General features: G+C 38.5%; 1 protein-coding gene across 2 annotated transcripts in view; it reads right to left on the bottom strand.

Moving 5' to 3' along the window:
• Positions 1–19005, bottom strand: part of TCEA1 (transcription elongation factor A1) — a 34584-nt gene extending 15579 nt beyond the window's left edge. Inside the window, exons 1-6 of one of the 2 annotated variants that reach the window (XM_045287402.1) lie at positions 18948–19005; positions 10907–11012; positions 6779–6866; positions 3172–3314; positions 1803–1859; positions 470–624 (exon numbers count right to left, since the gene is read on the bottom strand). In XM_045287402.1, coding sequence (XP_045143337.1) covers positions 470–624; positions 1803–1859; positions 3172–3314; positions 6779–6866; positions 10907–11012; positions 18948–18968 — 570 coding nt within the window. In that variant the 5' untranslated portion in view covers positions 18969–19005. Of the gene's footprint in view, positions 1–469; positions 625–1802; positions 1860–3171; positions 3318–6778; positions 6867–10906; positions 11013–18947 lie in introns of both variants that reach the window. The other variant, XM_013007318.3, reaches the window with a different exon arrangement.
• Between the last annotated feature and the right edge of the window lie 4844 nt (positions 19006–23849).

Genomic DNA, 23849 nt, shown 5'->3' on the forward strand with positions numbered 1-23849 from the left:
AACAAATGTACAAATGTACAAATGTGCTTTATACAATTGATGTATGTATGGATTGTGATGAGTTGTATGAGCCCCCAATAAAAAAAAAAAGCAAGCTGTTTCATGTTCTTCATTATTTTTTACAAAAATTTAAGCAACAATTAATAAAATGTGACATTTTACAGTGTTTATCATGAAAAGAACTTACGAGTTACTATGTCTCCTTGTAATAAGAAATTTTTTTTCTATTTAAATCTCTAAGTGTAATACCTGTTTTTGAACAAGAATTTAATGCAGTCATCCCAAAATCACATTATACCTGGGACAGTGAACAAAGTACTGTAGCCAAAACCAATAGGTTTAATCACTTTAACTATTTACCTAGGGCATGGTATTTATCAGTATATCAAAATAGCTCACAAAAATTAAGTGCATATGTAATACTTCTCTACACCTGACACCTTGAAACTTGATAGTCAGGCATACTCACCTCTGCCGTCATTCTTGCAAATAAATCAGGAGGAATGTTTCCACAAAGCACATTTTTTCTTAAATTTGGGTTCTTTGCATCTTTAAGATTTGATATCCTACTTCGCACCCTATTTTTGTATTTCATGTCTGTATTCCTTATTTCTTGATATATAGGTAATAGTCCATTAAAGAAAAAAGGTCAAATTTTCTCAATAGATCACTTTGCCCCCCTATTCTGTCAATAAGAATTCCCAAACTTTCTAATTGTTCACAAACGGTTTCCAATTCAAATAATATCATTACTATCACTCTTTAATATTGTTTCTTCCTGTCCCTTAAACTATAATTAGCAAAATTAACAGTGACAATACTTTTAAATGCCAATAGCACACAAGTCAACAAGGTTCCAAAGAGTAATTTAGGAAATCAAGCAACTGCACAAAGTTCTGAAAAAAAATTTGAACTGAACACAAGCTTTATCTCGGCCCAAACCCAAATTCGATTAAGATCCCAACGGTCTCCATGACTATCAGTCTTTGAGGGCCTTCTGAGAACAGACCATTCAGGATGCCTCAAGAGGAGGGGTTCTGAACCTTCCTCATGCCGCGACCCTTGAATACAGTTCCTCATGTGGCGGTGACCCCCCTCCCCAACCATAAAATTATTTTCGTTGCTACTTCATTAACTGTAATTTTGCGACTGTTAGGCATCAGGCCACCCCTGTGAAAGGGTCATTTGACCTGGGTCATTTGACCTCCCAAAGGGGGTCGCAACCCACAAGTTGAGAATCGCTGCTAGAGATTCATTTCTTCCCCCAGCTAGCAAGAACAAGTTTAGCAGGTTCGAAATGTCTCTGCAGAAGAGTATGTCCTAGCAGCCACTGGACCCTGGAAGCTCCCTTTTTACAAGGCCACTTCCTCAACTAGGCTATATCTATTGCTACAGTGTCAACTAGATGTGCCCTGTCCCCTTACTCTAGTTTGGTCGCTCTTCTGGAGCCCTTTTATGGCGCCAGCACAAACATCATTTTCTCTGGGTTAATGAGCACAGGGGATTGTGCCTTCTCCTGAGTTTCCTCCAAATACTAGGGTTACGTGTTTCCCATGTCCTTAAGCACAGCTGTAACTGAGATGATTGGTATATTCTGTTTGCCAGCCTGACAAACTTGAATGACAGGAAAAACATAAGTAGATTAAAATGATTTGAATGCCCTTCTCCATCTCCATCAAAACAATGTAATCAAGATAGAAACTAAGAAACAAAACATTGAATTCTAAACAGTAAGAAAAATCATAATAAATATATAACAAATTATATAAAGCAATTAGGAATATACACAAAACAAAGGATATCTTCCTCGATCTGAGATCCTAATTCTTCCTCATCAGCTCCAATAGCAATGTAGTCATCTAAAAATAGGAACAAAGAATTGTCAATAAGTTTAGCATTTTACAGGGCAAACTCAAATGCATTTCTATTTCTTCCACCCCATTTGCCTTACATACAGAATCCTTGTAATTTCATTTCATCAGAATCTGGTCCCTTTACTATCCAATAGACCCTTCCTCTGGATTCACCTAAAATCCACAATGTTCTTGCTCACTGATGACGGCTTATCCCTTAGGAGTGGGATATTGATCTAGCAGGCAACTCCTCATTTCACAACTTCATTCTGGGTGCTCCAGCAGAAAGTAGAGAAAGTTATGGAAAGCACTGTCTTGTCTCTTGTGACTTAGGTTTCAATGCAAAGAAACCATTTCTTTCATCTGCCAATCACATATACGAACCCACTCAGAAGATGCCTATAAATATACTCAAAAGGCTAGAAGAAAACAAAAAGAAAACTAGAAAGGAAAAGAAAATAAGAAATAGAGCATAAAAGGAATCAGAGTAGAAAGAGCAGAGTAAAAAGGAAAAGAGGTCAAACTAGCAATGGCTCGGTACAGAAGACAAGGGACGAACTTGTGTGAGATAAATATTCCTATGTAAAAAAATCTTTTAAAGTCAAAATTTTACATAGTAAAACTGGATCAGCTCAGCTTAACTAAGAACCCATAGATAAACAATGAGCTATTTTCTACTAAAAAAAATTACAAAAATAATAAAATAAACAAGTTAAGAACATGCAATTTACTTAATACTTATCACACTATTATTTACCAGTAGGGCCCACAATTAACATTAACTCTCAAATTGAGTCCAAAGTAATCAGTTTGCAGATTGAATGTAGGGACAAAAGATATTGTTTGTGAAAACAGTTTAAACTACTATAAATCAGGCAAGCCTCCATGTATTAGAAGGAATCTACATGCTTGAAATACACAGCAAGCAGATGCCAACATATGTTTGTTTCTCTGCATCTTTACTGACCGCTATGACCAACAACTCCCACCAAAGCTAAGCAGTGGCAGGCAGTTATCAATCCAAGCACAGGTTCCCAAACTTATTTGGCCTACCATCCGTTTTGTGGGTGGGGGTGGTAGGGTATTACTCTTGAGTTGCCCTGGAAATTAAAAACTTTTTACTACAGCCCATAATCCAGAATAAAGTCTAGGAATCTGCTTTTCAGTCCCCTTGAATTGTTCCAGTGCCCCAGGGCATTACTGTCCACTTAGGGAAACACTGAACTTGGTGATACTTGCAAGAAAGCAGTGTAGTGTGGAGGGAGATGGTGGTGGTGGTCAAAGTGTTAAGGAATAAGACAACTTAGACTAAACTTACCTCCAGTTCGAAGAGCGGCAGCAAGCATCTCCCGACACTTTAACCGTACAGAATCTGAAGTGCTTGGTGCCCGAGGAAAAGACGAAACATAAGTGTCTCGAGCATTTGTCTCATCCTTTCTGCTGCTTACGTTGCCACTGGAGCTACTAGAGTCCACGGACACGCACACACACAAACACACACATCAAAAATAAATCAGGGAAAACTCTCTTAGTAGTATCACTCCTATGACTCTTCAATAACAAAACAGTTAACCTAAATAAATGAGATAGCATTTCAGTGAGCCTTACATGAATAAAAGTATTTTGCCAGCATATAAATGACCAGCAAATCGTACATTGATTTTCCTTTTAACATTAAAAAATACTTTTAATAAGAAAACAATAATACATTGTAGCTCAGTACAGTAAATTTAAAAAGCAAGGATCGTGGTTGTAAGGATAAAGTCAGTTATGACAGCTCTCAATCAAACCAGAAGGGGGAAAACGTGTTCGCAAAATCTTGTTCCTATTGGTTCCAAATACAGGGATAACTTGGTTGTACAACCTCAAACTTCCACTACTCAAACAGCAAAGTTGGGGGAAAAAAGTCTGCTGAATGTTGATAACTTTGCTAGATAATGGAACCAAAACCCAACCTGAAAGAACCTGTATGGGCTGAGAGCGAGTCACACATCACCTCTCACCTATGGACACAAAGAGGTGTACTCATACGCCAGTCTAAGCATGGCCCTAGCTCATATAGTGCTTGTGCTCCTGCATTAAAAAATCCGCCATGGTGTTTTTTTTGAGCTTCATTTGTGGAAAATATCGTAACCATGACTCCAAAAAAAGTTAGTGATATCAACAGTAAGGTGAAGAGGAAAACTGTGATAACCACGATTGTGAAATTTGAATCAGTTCACCACTTGTCTGATCAGGCAACTGAATACAACATGGCTAAGGCGACATTAGCAACACTTGAGAGAATAAAAAGTGATCAAAGAGGCTAATGCAGCAAAAGGTGTGAAGTTGTTAACCAGGAAACAAGGAGCCCAGGCCGTCGAACAGGTTGAAAAGCTACTGTTAACGTGCACACAACAGAACAACTAACTCCATGGTGATAGGTATCCAAGACAGTGATATTTGAGAAGGCTAAAAGCCTCCAACACTGAACTTATGTGTGATTTTGGGGGCTCAGGACCAATTATTTGGTTTCCCATTATTTCTTATGGAGAAAATATGTTTCGTTATTAAACTTTTTGACATTCAAACACGAATTAGGTACGAGTTTCAGTTCAACAACCAAGGTATCACTGTACTCCCAAATCTCCCCTAAAATATCAACTCTCTCTGGTCATTAGGCAAGTGTGAATTTTTTTTCGTCCGTTAACTTCTAAGGAACTTCTTATATTTGGTTCTCACTAAAGCAAGTCCTCTCCAGAACAGTTTGGTCAGTTTTGGCGAACTTTCATCATCTTAAAACCAATTGCCTTTCCAAAGACTAGTTACATCACTTGACAGAATGAACCTCATTGCCTTCTCTTCGAAACAGTCCACTGTCAAACCTCACAAACCCACCACTGTGGCCATATCAGCCATGTCACATGTACATACTTTCTATATCTCGTCTTCTTATTCTTGCATCCTTCTCTGATTTCCCCCTTTGCTCCCAAAGTCCACACAACGCGAAGACTTTTTACACTTTCTTCTTTACCAAGTCAGACTTCCGAAAAGAACTAGGCCCTACATATTTTTATATTTCCAGCACCATGCAAGCCATCTATAAGTGATAAATAAATGACCAAGCTAATGTTAAAAGTTCCATATGTTTATAAATATTTTAATGATATGCCTTTGACTCTCTGGCCTGTAACCAATGCCTAGCCCAAATGAGAAATAGCTTTTCATCACTGGATTCTCTGTTGCTAGCCCACTCCTTAAATCCTGGGATCTCCTTCCTAAAACACACTGAACCACTTTACATTCTCCTTGATTTCTTGTATCTGAAGGGTATACTCCTTTCTCAGCCTTGATTAATTACTTAGATCTAACATATCTTCCTATCGCTAATACCTCACACCCATTTTTCCAACCCTTTATTTCTTTCAATGTGTTTATAAATGTGTGTCTGTAAAGAAAAACACCAACACTTACTTTACCAGACCTCCTAGCTCTTTGCTTTTGAAGAGAGCCTGTGCATAAACTTCAAATACGTAAGCCTGATCAAAATAGTGGATATATGAGACACGTAACTAGGCAGGACTGCTCTGTTTTTCTGGGCCTTGCACAGTCTTACTACTTTTCTACCCTTCTCTACTAATGGGAAATATTTTCATTGCTTACCTTTTGAGGGTTTTACTGTGCTAAGAACTTGGCTTTCAGTATTATCTAAGCTGTTCTGTGTTCCAGAGGAACCCTGGTGGCATATTGCATTAAGAGTTGGGCTGCTAATAGCAAAGTCTTTGGGAGACAAATGCTCTGGTGGCACAGTAAATATAACTTTCTCTTCAGGAGAAAGGTAAGGCTTTCTACTTCCACAAAAAAGTTACAGTCTCAGAAACACAGAGGGGCAGGTCTACCCTGCCCTATTAGGTCACTATGAGTCGGAAACTCGATGGCAGTGAGTTTGGTTAGATAAAGGAGCTACATATATGTGCTTAAGATTCAACAGCTGTTATTTAACCTACCTTTGGTTTACCATCAAGCATACTTAGTACTAATATGGGTGGGGTGGGGTTGGTTCAAAAAGTTTATGGAAAACTATGATTAAAAGATAATTTTTAATGTAATTTTCCAGAAACTTTTTGAAGGCCTCTTATAACATAAAACAACAGTGCATGGTATTAGTAAGTGTTATTTTAAAAAAAATAAGAGGGACATTATTAATTTGGGGGAAATGCTGATAAACAGTTAATAGAGTCTTAACACTAATAAAGAGAGCCTGATGGTGCTGCTGGGTAAGCACTGGATGGGTTGGAGGTTCAACCTCAACAGCTGCTCTTTAGGAGAAATAGGAAACTATCTGCTCCCATAAAGATTTACAGTTTCAAAAACAATACATTAGGTCGCTATGAGTTGAAATTGATTCAATTGCAGTATGGCTGTAAATTACACAGTAAGCACAACTTGAGGGACAGAGTTTGGAAGCCTTCACTCTAAAAGCAGTGTTGTGTTCATTGTGGGTTTTGTTTCAGACCACCACAAATAACAATGAAACTCATTACATGAATTTCCCCCCCGAGTGCTTATAAAAGTTATGTTGAATACTATATTGTAATCTAATATGCACGGCATTAAGAAAAAGTTTGGTATGTTGACAAAGCATGCAATGGCACCATGAAAAAGTTTGAAAATGACACAGAAACATGAAATTAACATACAGTTGGAAAAAATGGCACAAAAATCTTGCTGGACACAGGGTTGCCACAACTTCAAATGTGTAAAAAAATGCGGTATCTGTGAAGTACAAGAAATCAAGGTATGTCTATATACATTTACTAATTATGTCTGATTAGAAAATAGAAGGGGGAGTACAGTTATGGAACCTAAAGGCCATGAAGGAAGAGAGGGAGCAGGTAAAACAATTTCTGACTTCCACGATAAGTCAAGTTCCTAAGGTGAAATACCTCTCTTCCCTTGCTTCAGGGCTATTCTGCGATGTGATTGCGGGTTCTTTTTTCTTTTCTTCAGAGTCTTTATCAGTTGAGGGTCCATCTGAAATTTTATAAAATTCCTAAATTACTAACATTTGTGAAATAAAACATGTTAGCTTGACAACAAGATGTTACCAAGCTACTCACATAATAAAAAAACTAGTATCTTAAACCTCCAACAAGTAAATGAAGTTTATGCAAGTTATTCTATTAACATATGTTCTAATATTTTTTACAGTGCATATTCAGTCACCATTCACAAATGTATGTCCTCATTTGGAGGTAATTATAAATTTATATCAATGGGAAAGAAGGTAAAAAATATGAAAAAAAATATCAACACTGCCATCTTATAAATGAAAGCAGAATATATATAGAGAGAAATGTCTTAATAATTTTTCATGAACAGAAAAAAATTTTTTTGAACAGAAAATAATTTAAGGTGATACCAAATTAAAAAGTCATTTTAAGTTTAGGGAAAAAAGGCAATTTCACAGATCTAATCCCAGTAGCTCAGGATTAATAAGGCCTACCAAGGTACTCCTCTATCTTAGATCTATAACATTATACAAAGTGAATGAAATTGAAACTCTTGAGGTGAGCAATTAAGACAATGGAAAATAAATGTATATAAAATAGGTTATATGAGTACAGCAGTTTAAGACTGACAAGAAACATTCACATTTAAATCCATCTCAACAGCCTCAAAGGTAGACAATGTTTGGGTCTATTGTATAAACTGTTCCACTTATTTGCATTTTGTTCCTTACATAAGTAATAAAGACTACAGAAATAATTCAACTCTTCACATCCCTATGTATACACTATAGAACCTGACTATTACATTCAATTGTGTATCAGGATCAGCTGGAAAAGTTTCTGACCAATCCTAATCTCCAGAAATGAAGTACAAACATCTGTTAAAAGTGTCATTCCCCCTCCCATAACTCTTATATGTTGCCTAGGTTGAGAATCACTAGTAGAGAATTATCTCCATTTGAACTCTAGAATTACCTCGCAAAGTCTAGTTTATCAAACTAAAACACAATTCAGTGCCTCTATAGTACAGGCACAAGCACAAGAAGGCTTCCAAGTGTGATGATGCTATAGTATTGTGTGGTTGGGGGGAAAAGATTATTAATGACATGAAAGAATAGGCAAGATCTAGAAATATATTCCAAAAGTAAAAGGCAGAAAACAGAAACAGGATGAAATTGATGTTAACAATGAAATACCCTATCACAATGATCCAATGTTGCCAGAGAAGCAGTAAAATCAATGGACACATTGCTGTAACACACTGAGAACTGGTATGATCATTTAAAAAACAAAGCAGTAAGAGGCACATGAGACATGCTTCAACACTGTACTCATACTACCCAAGGTCAGAGTCTCATTTAACCCAACCACTCACCACCTGTCGACAGTCCACAAGCAACGTATCATCTAACTGCCTCCGTTTCTTCATGATCATAGCACCTAGCACACTGGAATGTTGTAAGGATTAGACATATGGAGGGTTGATGCAGGATGCATGTGTACTGCCATCGGGTCAATTTCAGCTCATAGCAACCACCCAGGGGAAAGAACTGCCTGTAACCCTGCACAGGAGTAGAAAGCCGTCTTTCTCCTACAGAGCTGCTGGTGGCTTCAAATTGCTTGCCTCTGGTTAGCAGCCCAAGGCATAACCACCATGCCACCAGGGCTCCTTAGCATAGACTGGTGTACTCTTATATACTAGGCATATACAGTTATTGGGTGCCATCAAATCAATTCCGAATCATAGTGACCCTATGAACAACAGAAGACTGACAGTCCTTCGCAGGCATATACTAAATGTTTAAAAACAGGTTACCTAATCGTTGCAGTAGTAAAATCATCTTTTTGAAATGCAGCAAACAATCTAAAGAATATACTTTAGGACTTTGGTAAAACATGGCAGACCAGGCAACACATGACAAAAGCCCACAACGACAAAAAAAAAAAGGATACAGTACACAGAGAAGAAAATTCTGGAGCCCTAATCTCCACGGTAAGAAAACCTGAGTGAAATGAATTTTCCTCAAAGAAAGGAAGGAACTGACAAGCAACCACTGAATTCCCAGGCAGGGAGTGAGTGCAGGTAGGAGGGCAGGTGGGGAGGGCACCGTACAGTGAGGGGGTGGGGGGGAGATCCCTGGTTCCCTGGGGCTACAGAGTGCTCAGAGGGGCCATAGGCTCATTCATTCATATGCAAACTGGACTGCCAGAGTCTGTGTGCCACTTTTTTCCCAACCAACCAGACTAACAGGGCTTTCCTTCCAAAAAGCCAAAACCAAACTCACTGCCAAGTCAACACTGACTCACAGGAACCAGAGAGGACACAGGAGAACTGCCCTGTGAGTTTCTAAAACTGGCACTCTTGAAAGCCTGATCTCTCTTCTTCAGAGTGGCTGATGGCTTTGAACTACTGGCCAGGCGAACAGCACATGAATAGCCAGTAAGCCATCAGCACTCCTTCCTACTTTCCAAGAGCCCCAGGCTGCCAAACTAGTCACATTGGGTTTTTTGTTGTTGTTTATATATATGGGGTTGTACACTCTCAGCTCTGGACAGAAGGGAGTAGCCATAGAAGTAACGGCAGGGCTAATTACCTCCACACATGTGCTACTCGCAGCCTCGGAGACCACCAGAGCCCCTCCAGAAGTCAAGCGGGGCTTTCTTGAAATATCAGAGGGCACTTGAGGTTTACTAAAGCAGGTTAGGAGGGTTTTTGTTTGTTTCCAGACAGGAAGGCCTACACATTCCTGTGCTCTGGAGATACAAATGATCTTCCTTTACAGATCCATTCAGCACCAGCAGAAGTTGGCAGTGTGCAAGTTAGCAGGGCTGACTTTGAAATTGCTTGTTCTTTCTATTTTCAGTTGCTGGCTGGCCTGGAAAGTTTGGGTTTTTTGGGGGGCTGGGGGGGGGGGTTGTGAGTGAGTGATTTGGCTTAAAAATTTTTTAAATCCTGTCTTGCTCCACCTAAGGATACAACTAGGGGGACAATGACCACCCAACAAATAAAGACAAACTTTAAAACACCAAAATGTCTCAGAAACAGCAAGAATTACATCCAAAGAACAATTTCATACAACAACAACAAAAATAAGGCAGAATGGCACAAACACATCTTAGACACAAAGACAACAGACTAAAAATCAAAGGATGAAGGGAACAAAATCAAGCTCATACTTTAAAAAAAGGAAAGGAGTAGCAAAATTAATCTCTGATAAAACAGATTTAAAGACAAAATCCATCTTACAGACAAAGAAGGGCATTATATAATGATCAAAACAACAATTGAGGAAGATAAGCATATCAACCAAGGAAAGTGACTTGTATGAAGAAAACTATCAAAAACATCAGAGAAACAGGAGCAGCACTAGGAGACAGCAGGGAACAGTGAGAGACCTCCTAACCCACATTCAACAATTAAAGACAAATGCTTTTTGTGCAGGAGGCTGACTTGTGGAGCGGATGCCTCTGGGCACTTATCAGGGAAGTTGGGCTTCTGACCCATGGAAATGGAGCTGAGTACCTTTGGGCTAAGGCAGTGGTTCTCAACCTTCCTAATGCCATGACCCTTTAATACAGTTCTTCATGTTGTGGTGACCCCCAACCATAAAATTATCTTCGTTGCTACTTCACAACTGTAATTTTGCTACTGTTGTGAATCGGGCGATCCCTGTGAAAGGGTCGTTCGACTCCCAACGGGGTCGCAACCCACAGGTTGAGAACTGCTGGGCTAAGGTTGAGCCCTGTAGTACAGTGCCCCTGGACACTTAATTCAGGGAGCTGGGTTTGCTGACCCACTAGCTTAAACTGAATGTCTCTATGAGCAGACTTGACAGAATTTTGTAACATATCCTGATAAACTCAACCCTTACCATTTCTCACTGGCATTACAACTTGTTCACTTTCTTAATCAACTCTTTACTCATGAATTTTGTCTTAGTTTCTGTGTAGCCATTGCGATGGATATTAGAACCCAGAAAAGTAAAATAGAGAACACTAATAAACACTTTACAAACATTTGAATAAAAAACATAATATATGTAAGTAAAAGACTAATTATACCTAATAACTTTTTCCAGGATTTGATGAGAGACTTTGCTAAAGATGTAACCTCTTCGTCTGTACTCTGCTTGCGAATAGCATTAACTGACATTCCAATTCTTGTCGACTGCAACACAAAACAAATTATGCAATATTTACAAGCGATTTCATTTCAGACTATTTAGTGTGTCATTTCAATCGTCTTAATATCTCAATCATGTTTTCTTCTTCCCCAGATTCTCCTACTTAGACTGCATTATAGAACACTTGCTGTAAATTGCAGTGCGGCTACTCAAACAAAAGCTACCCAATGCAGAGGTTTAAATGCTTTTTTCCTTGGCTATCATCAAACATTAAAATGAACTTCACGGATTATTGAGCATTACACCACGTGGAAATATCATGTGCCTGGCCTAACTGGACGTGCCCATATTTCCTTAGCTTTCCTAAGAATTTCGAAGTTGAGATCATGATCCCTACTTTTAAATATGAAGAAATTGAACATACACATAAATAATTTGCCTAGTGTGATACTACTACCCTGTTTCCCCGAAAATAAGACAGTCTTATGTTAATTTTTGCTCCCAAAGATGCACTAGGTCTTATTTTCAGGGGCTGTCTTATTTTTCCATGAAGAATCCGGTACACATTTGTTGATTAATTAAAAGAGACCTTGCACTTCCTGTCTGCTCCGGCTGTGCTGCGGCCAACAGTGATGTGCGCGGCAGTGCCCGCTGCTACGGTCCAGAGTCCAGAGTTGAGGTAGCTTCGGGGGGCCTTATTTTCAGGGAGGTCTTATTTGGGGGGGAATGCCTTATATTTCAGCGAGAGGCAAAACTGTAAGTAGGTCTTATTTTCGGAGGATGTCTTACTTTCGGGGAAACGGTATCACAGAGAAGGAAAAGGAAAAGATAAGCAAATGACAAAGGCTCAGTCCAGTTAAAGAGGTTTTTTGCAAGGTAGAATTGTGATCATGATAGGGGGCTGAAGGCGGAGCATTAAAAAACTAGAGGGAAGTTGTATGCTTCCTCACTGCTATACTACACCCAGACTGGCTCCTCTCCTCCCTGCGACCCTACTGTAAGGGGATGTCCAGTTGCCTCCAGATGGGCTTTGGGTCTCCACGCCATACTACCCATCATTCACAATATGATTTTTTGTTCTTTGATGCCTGATCCCATCAACACCTTGTGACCACAGAGGCTGGTGTGCTTCTTCCATGTGGGCTTTGTTGCTTCTCAGCTAGATGGCCACTTGTTTATCTTCAAACCTTTAAGACCCCAGACTCTATATCTTTTGATAACCAGGCACCATCAGCTTTCTTCATCACATTTGTTTATGCACCCGCTTTGTCTTCAGCAATCATGTGTCAGGAAGGTGAGCATCACAATATGCCAGTTTAATAGAACAAAGTGTTCTTGCATTGAGGGAGTACTTGAGTAGAGGCCTAATGTTCACCTGCTACCTTAACACTAAACCTATAAATTTCCCCATCGTCATATATAAATATATTTACATATGTACATGCCTGTATTTAGACCTCTATAAATATTCTTTGCCTCCTAGTTCTTTCCTCTATTTCCTTTTACTTTCCTCTTGTCCCCAGAGAATGTACACTGGTACAGATAAGAACTGGAAACACAGGGAATCCAGGACAAATAAACCCCTCAGAACCAAAGAGAGTAGCGATATCAGGAAGTTAAGGGGAAGGTGGAGTAGAATGGGGAACCAATCACAAGGATCTACATATAACCCCTTCCCTGGGGGAGGGACCACAGAAAATTGGGTGAAGGGACAGTGTAACACATGACAAAATAATAATAATTTATAAGTTATCAAGGGTTTGTGAGGGAAGGAGGAGGTGAAAAAATGAGGAGCTGATACCAAGGGCTCAAGTAGAAAGAAAATGTATTGAAAATGATGATGGCAACAAATGTGCTTGACAAAATGGAAGTATGTATGGATTGTGATAAGAGTTGTACAAGCCCTCCAATAAAATTATTTTTTTAAAGGGTTTTTTTTTTGCAAGTAGCAAAGTAGATAACACCAAATACTGGGAAACAGTGAGAAAGTAAGCAGCCTCAAAAATTCCAATGACCCAAGAAAAATTCACAAGACACACAAAGAACAAAAAAAAAAAGGCCTATCCAAATGAACAGGACAAAGGGAGTGAAAGTGAATCTAGAAATGACCAAATAATGGAGGGAAGGGGTGACTGAAGAAAGCATATAACAATATTAATCATAACAGAACTACGGGAAAGTATATTAAAGGAGCTGACAAGTCGTGTAAGTTGTTGAATCTACACTTTATGAAATGAAATGTAAACCCAAGCCTAATCCACACAAAAATTTTTTTAGAAAAACCAGGCAAGTTACGCTTTCAAAACTTAAAGAGATAATCTTGGAAGCAGAAGAGAGAAGCAAACAATAACATGGCAAGATCCTCAGTAAGATAAATGCAGATTTATCTCCACAAATATTAGAAGTCAAAGGCAATGGAATAATATACTTAAAGGGCTGAAAGAAAAATTGTAAAGAATACTATCAATACTCAGTGAAATGGCCCCACCAAGATGAAAATGAATTTAAAACATTCACACATAAACGGAACCTGAGCAAGTTTATATCCACCAGACTGCCCTGCCCTCCCCAAAAAAATTCTAATAGGAATTCAGTGGAAGGAATGGAAAACACACTGGAAATAATTCAAAGCTACACATAAAAACAAAGGCATGTAGTGAAGCAGAATGCAAAGCCCAGTAGAAGGGGTAGTAATGAAGTATTCCAACAGTTCCAAATATTTGGTCATTCGTGTTTTTCGGTAAGAAATACATAAAGAGAAGGATAAAATTACATGGTACATGAATACAAAGGTGCAATTCATGATTAAAAAAAAGATAAAAGAAGAGACAGGAGTGGTATAAAGAAGTCCTTGTCTGCGTTACTGAATTTGATACCAACTCTCCCTACAAGATTTAAATACAAGCTCTTTAATATTCATGGTTCTTGTTAGGTGCCATCGAGTCGGCTCCAACCCAGTGACTCGCACAGCAGAACCAAACACTGCCTGGTTCTGTGCCATCCCCACAACTGTTCCGAAGCTTGAGCCCATCCTTGCAGTCGGTGTGTCAATCATTCTCCTTAAGGGTCGTCCCCTTTTTGCTGCTCCTCTACTTGACCAAGCCTGATGACCTCTCCTCCTCGAGGGACTGTTCTCTCCTGACAACATGTCCAAATTACGTAAGACGAAGTCTCGCCATCCTCGACTCAAGGAGCACTCTGGTCATACATCTTCCAAGACAGATCCTTTGTTCTTTTCATAGTTCATGGTGCTTTCAATATTCTTCTCCAGCACTTCAATACAAATACATCAATTCTTTTTCAGTCTTTCTTATTTAATGTCCAACTTTCAAAAGTATCTGAGGCAACTGAAAACGCCATGACTTGGGTAAAGCGCACCTTAGTCCTCATAGAAACATCCTTGCTTTTTCAAGACTAAAAAAGCCTTGTGCAGAAGACTTACCTAAAGCAACTCGTCTTTTGAACTGTAGACTGTTGCTTCCATGAGCACTGATTGTGGATCCAAACAAAAAATCCTTGACAACTTCAATCTCTGCTTCATTTATCATGATGTTACCTATTGGTCACAGTTATGAGGATTTTGGTCTTCTTTACATTGAGTTAGAAGATGAGTCTCTTCAATAAATGATCATAAGAAAAATGGATTTCCCCATGCAGAAAAATGAAACAGGATGTATGCATGAGACCACAAATATATTCTAGCCCTGAATGTGCAATCTAATACCATAAAATTCTTAAAAGAAGCAGGACCAATGCCGATCGGCTTGTTGTTGTTGTTATTACTGTTAGGTGCCATCGAGTTGGTTCCAATTCATGGTGACCGTATATATCACAGAACGAAACACAGTTCCGGTTCTATACAATCCTCAGAATTATTATGTTCAAGTCCTCATTGAATCAAATATAGATTCTGTCAGTCCTACCTCTCGACAATTATCTAATATAATAATAAAAGCACAAATAGCAAGACAAATGAGACCTCTTACAGCCATCAGAAAGATGCAAATAGAAATAACAATGCGATATCATTTCACACTCCCACTAGGATATGCTACACCCTGCTACCATTGAGTTCATTCTGACTCGTAATATCCCAATATATGGCTTCCAAGACTATCAATCTTTGTGGGAGCAATTAGTCTCATCTTTCTCCCAAAGAGCATGTGTTAGACCAGGCTGACTAAGAGAAACAAAGCCAGAGACACTCATATGTATGTAAGAGAGAGCTTCATAACAAAGAACAATTGTAGATTAAGAAAACGCCCCAGCCCAGTCCAGATCAAGTCCATAAGTCTGATATTAGCCCATATGTCCAATACCAATCCATAAATTCCTCTTTTACTCACGCAGCACATGCAATGATGCCAAATGCAGGAAGCTCAGAGGCCAGAGGGTGGGAAGTCCCGGGGATCCAATGGCGGTGGAGGTTATCTCCAAGGCTCTGGTTGAATCAGTGTGGCTCCATGTGGCTTGTCAACAGAACAGGGAAGCAGAGTATGTGCCACCTCCAGTTAGGAAGAAAGGAAAACTCCCAGAATCCTCATAAGAAGGCCAGGCCCACAAGGAGCCATCAATCAGGCTATGACCTGATTAACAGGCTACTCTCCACCTCTACAACCTATTGATCAAGTTGACATGACATTATGTAACTACCACGAGGAGATGGGGTTTTGACCCACCAACCACATGGTTAGCAGTATCACATTTACCCAACGGTGCCACCAGGGCCCCTATGGTTAAGATTTTTTTTTAATCATTTTATTGGGAGCTGGTACAGCTCTTATCACAATCTATACATACATCCATTGTGTTAAGCACATTTGTACATTTGTTGCCATAATCATTCTCAAAACATTTTTTTTCCACTTGAGCCCTTGGTATTAGCTCCTCATTTTTTCCCCTCCCTCCTCACACCCCCCTCCCTCATGAACCCTTGATAATTTATAAATTATTATTATATTGTCATATCATACACTGTCCGACTTATAAAGTTGAATTGGCAAAAGTTGTGTGATAGATTTATGATAACAACACAAGCACAAAAAGTGCATGCTGAACCTGCTTTATACAACTAAGCACATCATGAGGTTTGGTACCTTTCACAGGACATTCCAGTATATTTGTGTCTAATAACGTGTTTAGTGCTGTGCTCTGCCTCCTATTTCATTATATTAGTGCCTGGGGTCTTAAAAGCTTACAAGAAGTCATCCAAGATATAACAATTAATCTATCTTTGCCGGCAACAACAGAGCATAAAAGAAAGTGAGGAATTAGAGGAGGACATGGAATGCATGATTTACTGAACATTTTGATCAGATTTCATAGAAGAATCTTGAACAAAAGCAGCAAGATACCAAACAGAATTTCTAATTCTCTAGAATTTCTAAAGCCATGCAGAGTGGATGAGCCCAAAAACCACTGACCTGAGATCATCTTCAAACCAAAAATATCTCCTGAAACCTTCTTATAACTGAAAGAGCTTGGCTTACCAAATAAATAAAGGTATTGTGGTAGTTATATCATTTCATGTCAACTTGAAGCGTAGCAGTGAAGTCTAGCCAGATAGGGAACAGCCTGATGGTACTTCCTTGTGGTCATGACCTCCTCATAAGGAGCATCCCGGTAATCTCCCTCTGTCTCTCTGCTTCACCTTCCTTCTGGTGACCCACTCAGAGATCTGCAGGAGCCCTGGAAATGCATCCTCTGCCAAAGTCTCCACAATGGAGACTTTGCCTCCACCAGTCTGTATTTTGTATCATTGCTTGTGGCTGCTTGAATCTGAAGGATTTACGGACTAGTATGGGACCTGTGGACTTGATTTGGACTGGGCTGGGATATTTTCTTGCTTTTTTTAAATCATTTTATTGGGAGCTCTTGCAGATATCCTAACAGTCACTTGTTCAATCACATCAAGCAATATTGTACAATTGCTACCACAATCAGTTTCAAAACATTTTCTTTCTTCCTGGACTCCTTGGTATCAGCTCCCCTTTATCCCCACCCTCCACAACCCTAATCCCCAGGAACAAATATACATACATTCATTTTATTTATTTATTACCATAAAATCTCACACCATCCAATATATCCATTCGCGGACAATTTACTCCCTTCAGAGTGGGGTTATACAGTCATCAATGCTATCAGCTCCCTCTTCTCCCCCCTCTCTTCCTCTACCCTCAGGGCTATGATTCTGATGCTTGAGGTTGGAAAGGGATGTGAGGAGGGCAGTTTGATCACTTTGCTGCCATCAGCTGAGGATGTCCTCAGAAACTGACTCAGCTCGGTATCCACAGCCAAAAGAAGACAAAGAGCCCTGCTCAAGAGCCTGCCTGTGGACCCCAGGTCTGTTCATGGGTCTCCAGCCTGCTCTGCTTCTCCAGTTAACAGCTACATTCTCTTGATTTTCTGATCGAACAACAGGAGCACAGAGCAGGCGATTCCACATGGAAACCCTCTTCCCGGAAGTCTCCCTCGATATAAAGCTCTTTCTCACATATTCATATGAGTGTCAATGAATTTGTTTCTATAGCCAACCCTAACACAGGTACCTGGGGCATTATGATTACACACACACACATACACACACACACACACACACACACAATGTATTCAGGATCAAAATGAAAACTGAAATTAAAAAGATTAGGGGGCAGTGAGTTTATGTTAATGAGGAAGAGCAGCTCAGAAAAGATGGGTGAGAATGACTGCACAACATGAAGAATATAATCAATGCCATTAAATTACCATATATACTCGAGTATAAGCTGACCCTACTATCAGTCGAGGCACCTAATTTTACCACCAAAATGGCATAAAAACTGCATTAAAAATGTGCTGAAAAACTCGGCTTATACATGAGTATATATGATATGCATGTAGAAATTGCTGGACTAGTACATGGTCCTGATGGGGTATCTGTCCTGGATTGCCTGTGTTTCCAGCTCTGATGTGTACCCATGTACATCTGGTCTAGACAGATTTTTAAGGTAGAATTGGGATCATGATAGTGGGGGGAGGAAGCATTAAAGAACTAGAGGGAAGTTGTATGTTTCATCGTTTCTATACCGCACCCTGACTGGCTAGTCTCCCTCCCCGCGACCCTTCTGTAGGGAAATGTCCAGTTGCCTACAGATGGGCTTTGGGTCTCCCCTCCGCACTCCCCCTCATTCACAGTGATATGATTTTTTGTTCTGTGATGCCTGATACCCAATCCTATCAACAATTTGTGATCATACAGGCTGATGTGCTTCTTCCATGTGGACTTCATTGCTTCTCAGCTAGATGGCTGCTTGTTTATCTTTAAACCTTTAAGACCCCAGATGCTATATCTTTTGATAGCAGGGCACCATCAGTTTTCTTCACCACATTTGCTTATGTGCCTGCTCTGTCTTCAGCGATTGTGTTGGGAAGATGAGCATCATGGAATGCATGTTTAATAGAACAACGTGTTCTTGCATTGAAGGAGTACTTGAATAGAGGCCCAATGTCCATCTGCTACCTTACTACAAGTTACGGAATATTTTAAGGCAATGATGTATGTGCTCCTATATTAAAACATCGAGTAACAGCTAGTATTAATGTATAACTCCACCCACCAGGACCAAGTTAATTTTGAGACTGTAAATCTTTATGGGAGCAGACATTCTCAACTTTCACCCTAACAGTAAGTTAGTTTTGAACAGCTGATCTTAGAGTTTGCAATTCAATATTTATCCCATAACACTACTAATTCTCTTTTTACTTCAGGTAAAATACAAATCAATCAATCATTGCCATCATGTCAATTCCAATTCACCGTTAACCATATCTAAGGTTTTACTGAAGCTGTACATCTCTATGGGAACGGGTAACTCAACTTAATCCCCTTGAGTAGCTGGTAGGTTTGAACCACCAACCTTGCAGCTAGCAGCCCAAAGTTTACTTGACAGCAACACAGCTACTATAAGTACATTAATGTAGTACATATAAGCATATACCTGTAGTAATTCCAAAGTCATGGGAATATTCTTAAGCTCCTTCAGCAAATCCAGTGCTCCAGCCTATAAAATAAAATAATTTCATTAATTTATTTATTAAATAAAGACATTAAGGTAGAAAATAATGCAGCAATTTAAATTTGTTTTCGTATCCATAATTCGTTATGGTCTCATCTTTCAAGTGAGAGTAATAGTGTATGTGCAGATGTACACATATCTATCATATGTATAGAGGCCAATCAAAAATGCTTAGATATGTCTCTAGGATCAGTGGACAGTTGGCAGACAAGTTCTTCTCGTCTTAATCTTGTTAGGTTACCTTCACAACAAAGGTCCAGTCAAAATCGCAGCTTCTGAAGGGATTTTTTTATTTTATTAAATAAATAATTTTATTGGGGGCTCTTACAGCTCTTATCACAATCCATACATATGTCTACTGTGTCAAGCACATTTGTACATATGTTGCCATCATCATTTTCAAAACATTTTCTTTCTACTAGAGCCCTTGGTATCAGTTCTTCCCTCCCCCCTGTGAACCCTTGATAAATTATAAATTATTACTTTCATTTCTTACACCATGTTCTGTCTCCCTTCACCCATGTTTCTATGGTTTGTCCCCCTTGGGGTGTGGGGGTTATACAACAATCATTGCAATCAGTTCCCTCTTCTCCCCCAAATTCAAAATAGAAATGTCAACTCAGAAGTTTAAAGCAACTATTATTTGGGACTCCAAAGGAGTAATTAAGAATCTGTAAATGAGCCAACTAATTTACAACAAGTTGCCAGATCCGTTCCAAGGGTAAAGAAGTCTCTTTAACAAGAAGCTCTAAGAAAACGGAAAACTAAGTAGCAGCATCTGGGGGAATCTGCTGAACCGGTTAAATTCAAGGTAGAGAGGTCAACTCGGAAGGTTAAGGCAACTGCTATTTGGGACTCCAAAGGGGTAATCTTGATATATTTTCTCAGAAGACACAGGATAATCATAGGCTTTAAGAAAACTACTTTGGAAGGTTATGTCAAAAAAACATACCTGCTCATTTTTTGAGGGTAACAATAGCTGTCTTAAAAGAATTTGTTGGGAAACTTGCCCCATCCACCCTATAGGTCTGATTTTGTCCTTTCAGACTTCTTTTTGTTCCCGGAACTCAAAGAACATTGAAAAGAATATGGTTTGAGTCCCTCAAGGAGGCCAATGCCCCTCTGGGCATGATGTAATACAGAATTCTTTAAAAGTTAGAGATGGAAATGCTACCTTCAGAAGTGTATAGTCCTAGATGGAGACGTCATCCAAAAAAAATAGCTTTACATTAATATTTTTGTAAAGGTTTCTATGATTATACAACACTAATTTGTGATGCATCTGTGTGTGTATTCCTATACCTCCTATATCAAATATCTTGTTATCCAAAATTCCATATTTATAACAATAGTAAAAATTTTACTGTGCGTCATTTTGTGTATTAATGACATACATTGGGCAGTATCAAACACTTGATACAACACTGGTCCTAATGTTTAAGGTTACATGATAACTTGGGAGGCCATGATTCTCAGTGGTTTGGAAGTTATGTAATGATGGCATCATCTGATGTGTCATACTTCATTTAGGAATAACTTCAATTTTTGCATAAAGCTTTGGTCTTTGAAACCTTCCCACACTGAAAAGTGAGGAGGAGGTATAGTGTTTTTTAAATGAAGGTTGTAAGTCAAAAGAGGATAATAAAAACCCCTTACAAGTGAAAACTAACATCTATGAAATAATTGTTAAGTACTGTTTTGTGAAGGTTTATTTCAATCATATTTATTTATACTAAGTCCCAGATGGGGAAATGCAAAATATATTTCTTACTATAATGGCATGATAAATTCCATTATTTCCAAGCAGAAATCAATCCTCAAATTCATTTAAAAATTCAATGAGCTCAGAATAGCAAAAAAAATCACTAAAAAAAGAACAAAGTCAGAGGACTCATTTTCCTACTTCAAACATATCACAATGCTAATACACAACAGCAGTAATATAAGCATAGTCATACAGAACCAAGAAATAGAATTAAGAACCTGTAAATGAGTCAACTAATTTTCAACAAATTGCCAAATCCATTCAACGGGTAAAAAAGCCTCTTTAACAAATGATCTAATGACAACTTATTGAAATTGGACCTATACTTCAAATGATATGTAAAAATTACCTTAAAATGGATCAAGAGCATAAATATATTAATTAAAGCATGGAACTCTTAGAGATGCCAGTGGGGTAAAACTTCAGGACTTTTTCTCCAAATTAAACTCTTATATATCACACCAAACACACATTAACAGATCACTTGTCAACAAAATTAAAAACTTGTGCATCAAAAGACTTCATCAACAAAGTAAAGAAAAGACACAAACTACAGAATGTAGTAGGATGAGAACCTTTCAACTGCTGAGGGTTCCAGAAGATATAAAGAAATCCTACAATTCAACAACAACAAAAAAGCTCAGGTTTAAAAAATGAGCAAGGATTAGAGTAGTCATTTCTAGAAATCAGATATACAAATGGCAAACTAGCTCATGAAAAAGTGTTTCAATATCATTCCATTACACCACCCCTATTCATTCCCACTGAGTGGATTCCAACTAATTCTGACCCGATGTAGGATTTCTGAGACTGCCAATCTTTACCGAAGCAAACAGCATCATGTTTCTCCCTTGGAGTAGCTGGTGGATTTGTACCACTGACCTTATGGCTAGCAGCCAATGTTTGCCTCACAGTGCCACCAGAGTTCTCTCACTAACAAGGGAACGACAAATGAAAACAACAACGAGATATCACTTCACAGCTACTAAGATGGGTATTATGAGAAAAATTTTAAATGTTTTGAGAAGATGTGGAAAAACTACACCATTTTTCCATTGCTGGAGAAGTCCTGCCGGTGTGGTGGTTACTCACTGGGCTGCTAACTGCAAAGTCAGCAGTTCAAAACCACCAGCCATTCCACAGGAGAAAGACAGGATTTTCTACTCCTATATTGAAATACAGTTTTGGAAATACAGTACTACTCTGTCCTGTAGGGTCACTATAAGTCGGTATCAACCTCGATGGCAGTAAGAGTACATTCATTGCTGGTAGGGAACCCTGCTGGTGGTGTTGGTTAAGAATTAGAGGGCTCCCTGGTGGATTTGTGATTCAAGTACACCAACCATTCTGCATGAGAAAGATGAAGCTCTCTGGAATGTAAAATGGTGCAGAGCAGCTGCTATTCAAGTTCAAAAAAATTAAACACAGAAGTACCATATGAACCAGTAATAAAGTAAACTTCCTGTAACAAAAAAACTTGAAAGGAGGCTCCCACATAATGGCAGTTGTTCAAATTGTTAAGCATTGAATTACCATATGAGCCGGTAATTAGACTCTCGATATACATATGAAAAAGACATGAAAGGAGGTTCAAACCTGTTTGTACAGCAATGTTCACTGCAGCTTTATTCACAACAGCCAAAATGTGGAAGCCAGCAGAATACAAAACCAAAATATGATACACACACAATGGAATATTATTCAGCCATAAAGAGAAATAAAGTTCCAATACCTGCTACACCATGAATGAACCCAGAAAGCATTATGCTAAGTGAAATAAAAACACACATAGGACAAATATTATACAAAATACAATAAATAAAATATGAAATATCTACAACAGTAAAATTCACAGAAACAAAAGTTTACTACTGGTTACCAAAGGTTGAGGGGAGGAAGAAGAAAGAGTTAATGCTTAAGGGATAGTGATTTTGTCTGGGATGATGTAAAACTTTTGGAAATAATGGCAATGGTTGCGTAACAGGTAATGCAATTACTGTCAATGAAGTACACATTTTAAAATAACAAATGCAAATATTTTACTGAATTAAAAAAATTTTTCCTTGAGAAAGTCTACCTGAAAAAAGGAGCCAACTCTATCTATGAATGTAAGCATGACAGAAAACAGTGCAGCAGTTTTACACTCTAAGTCGTTTACACACAGGAAGTGTGACAGCTTTTCCAAGTGACTGCTAGAGTTCTCAAGTCGAACCAGGAAGCACTGGTTCTTGTATAATAGTAAAAGGCAAACTCTGAAAGAAAAGGAAAAAACTCAGAGCTAGAAATCTATGCTAAACTCACGAAATTGTTCGTTACCAGTTCTCATTTCGAGAAAAGGTTCTAAGTGAAGAACCAAAATAAAACTCAAAGAGTAATTATATAAAGTGCCTAAAATTAAAATAAGTGGAATTATACGTGAAACAACTGTACCACCTAAGATTTAAGGCCCAATATTCCAACTTCATACTTTATCATATTTTATAGAAGACATTCACTTACTCTAGCATACTTCACTTAACCCAAGATCACATAAAGTCCTGTATATGGATACACCATTATTTTATATACTATCAATTTTTTAAAAAACACTATCAGAGACCAAAATGTACTAATGATTACCATTATAGTGTCATTAGTAAAAAAAAAAAGATATCACTTTTACTTAATTAAAGAATTTTTTTATATTTGGAAGTTTTATAAATCTTTTTACATATATAAAGACAACACTCATATAAGCAAAGCAAGATGACTGAGGTGTTCCTAATACTACTTTAAGTCCATGGGTGGCACATAGTTAAAGTGCAAGGCCACTAGCCAGACAGTTGCTGATTTAATACTATCGAGTCATGCCTCAGAAGACTTGGCAATTAGCCCAGCTTTATGAACAAAAACCCCCAAAGAATACAGTTCTCATCTGCACAGATAGTTCACCATGTGCTCTAATTGCTGCAACTGCCGTTGGTCTTCTTGGTTCGGGGCTGTTGTTAATTTTAGACTTTAAAAAATAGTTTTATTGGCAAGTACTTTACATATCATATAATTTAATCATTCAATCATAT

The sequence above is a fragment of the Echinops telfairi genome, unplaced genomic scaffold (assembly GCF_000313985.2).
Source record: "Echinops telfairi isolate 266 unplaced genomic scaffold, ASM31398v2 ScPeMD7_1;HRSCAF=3_0, whole genome shotgun sequence".
Lineage (NCBI taxonomy): Eukaryota > Metazoa > Chordata > Mammalia > Afrosoricida > Tenrecidae > Echinops > Echinops telfairi.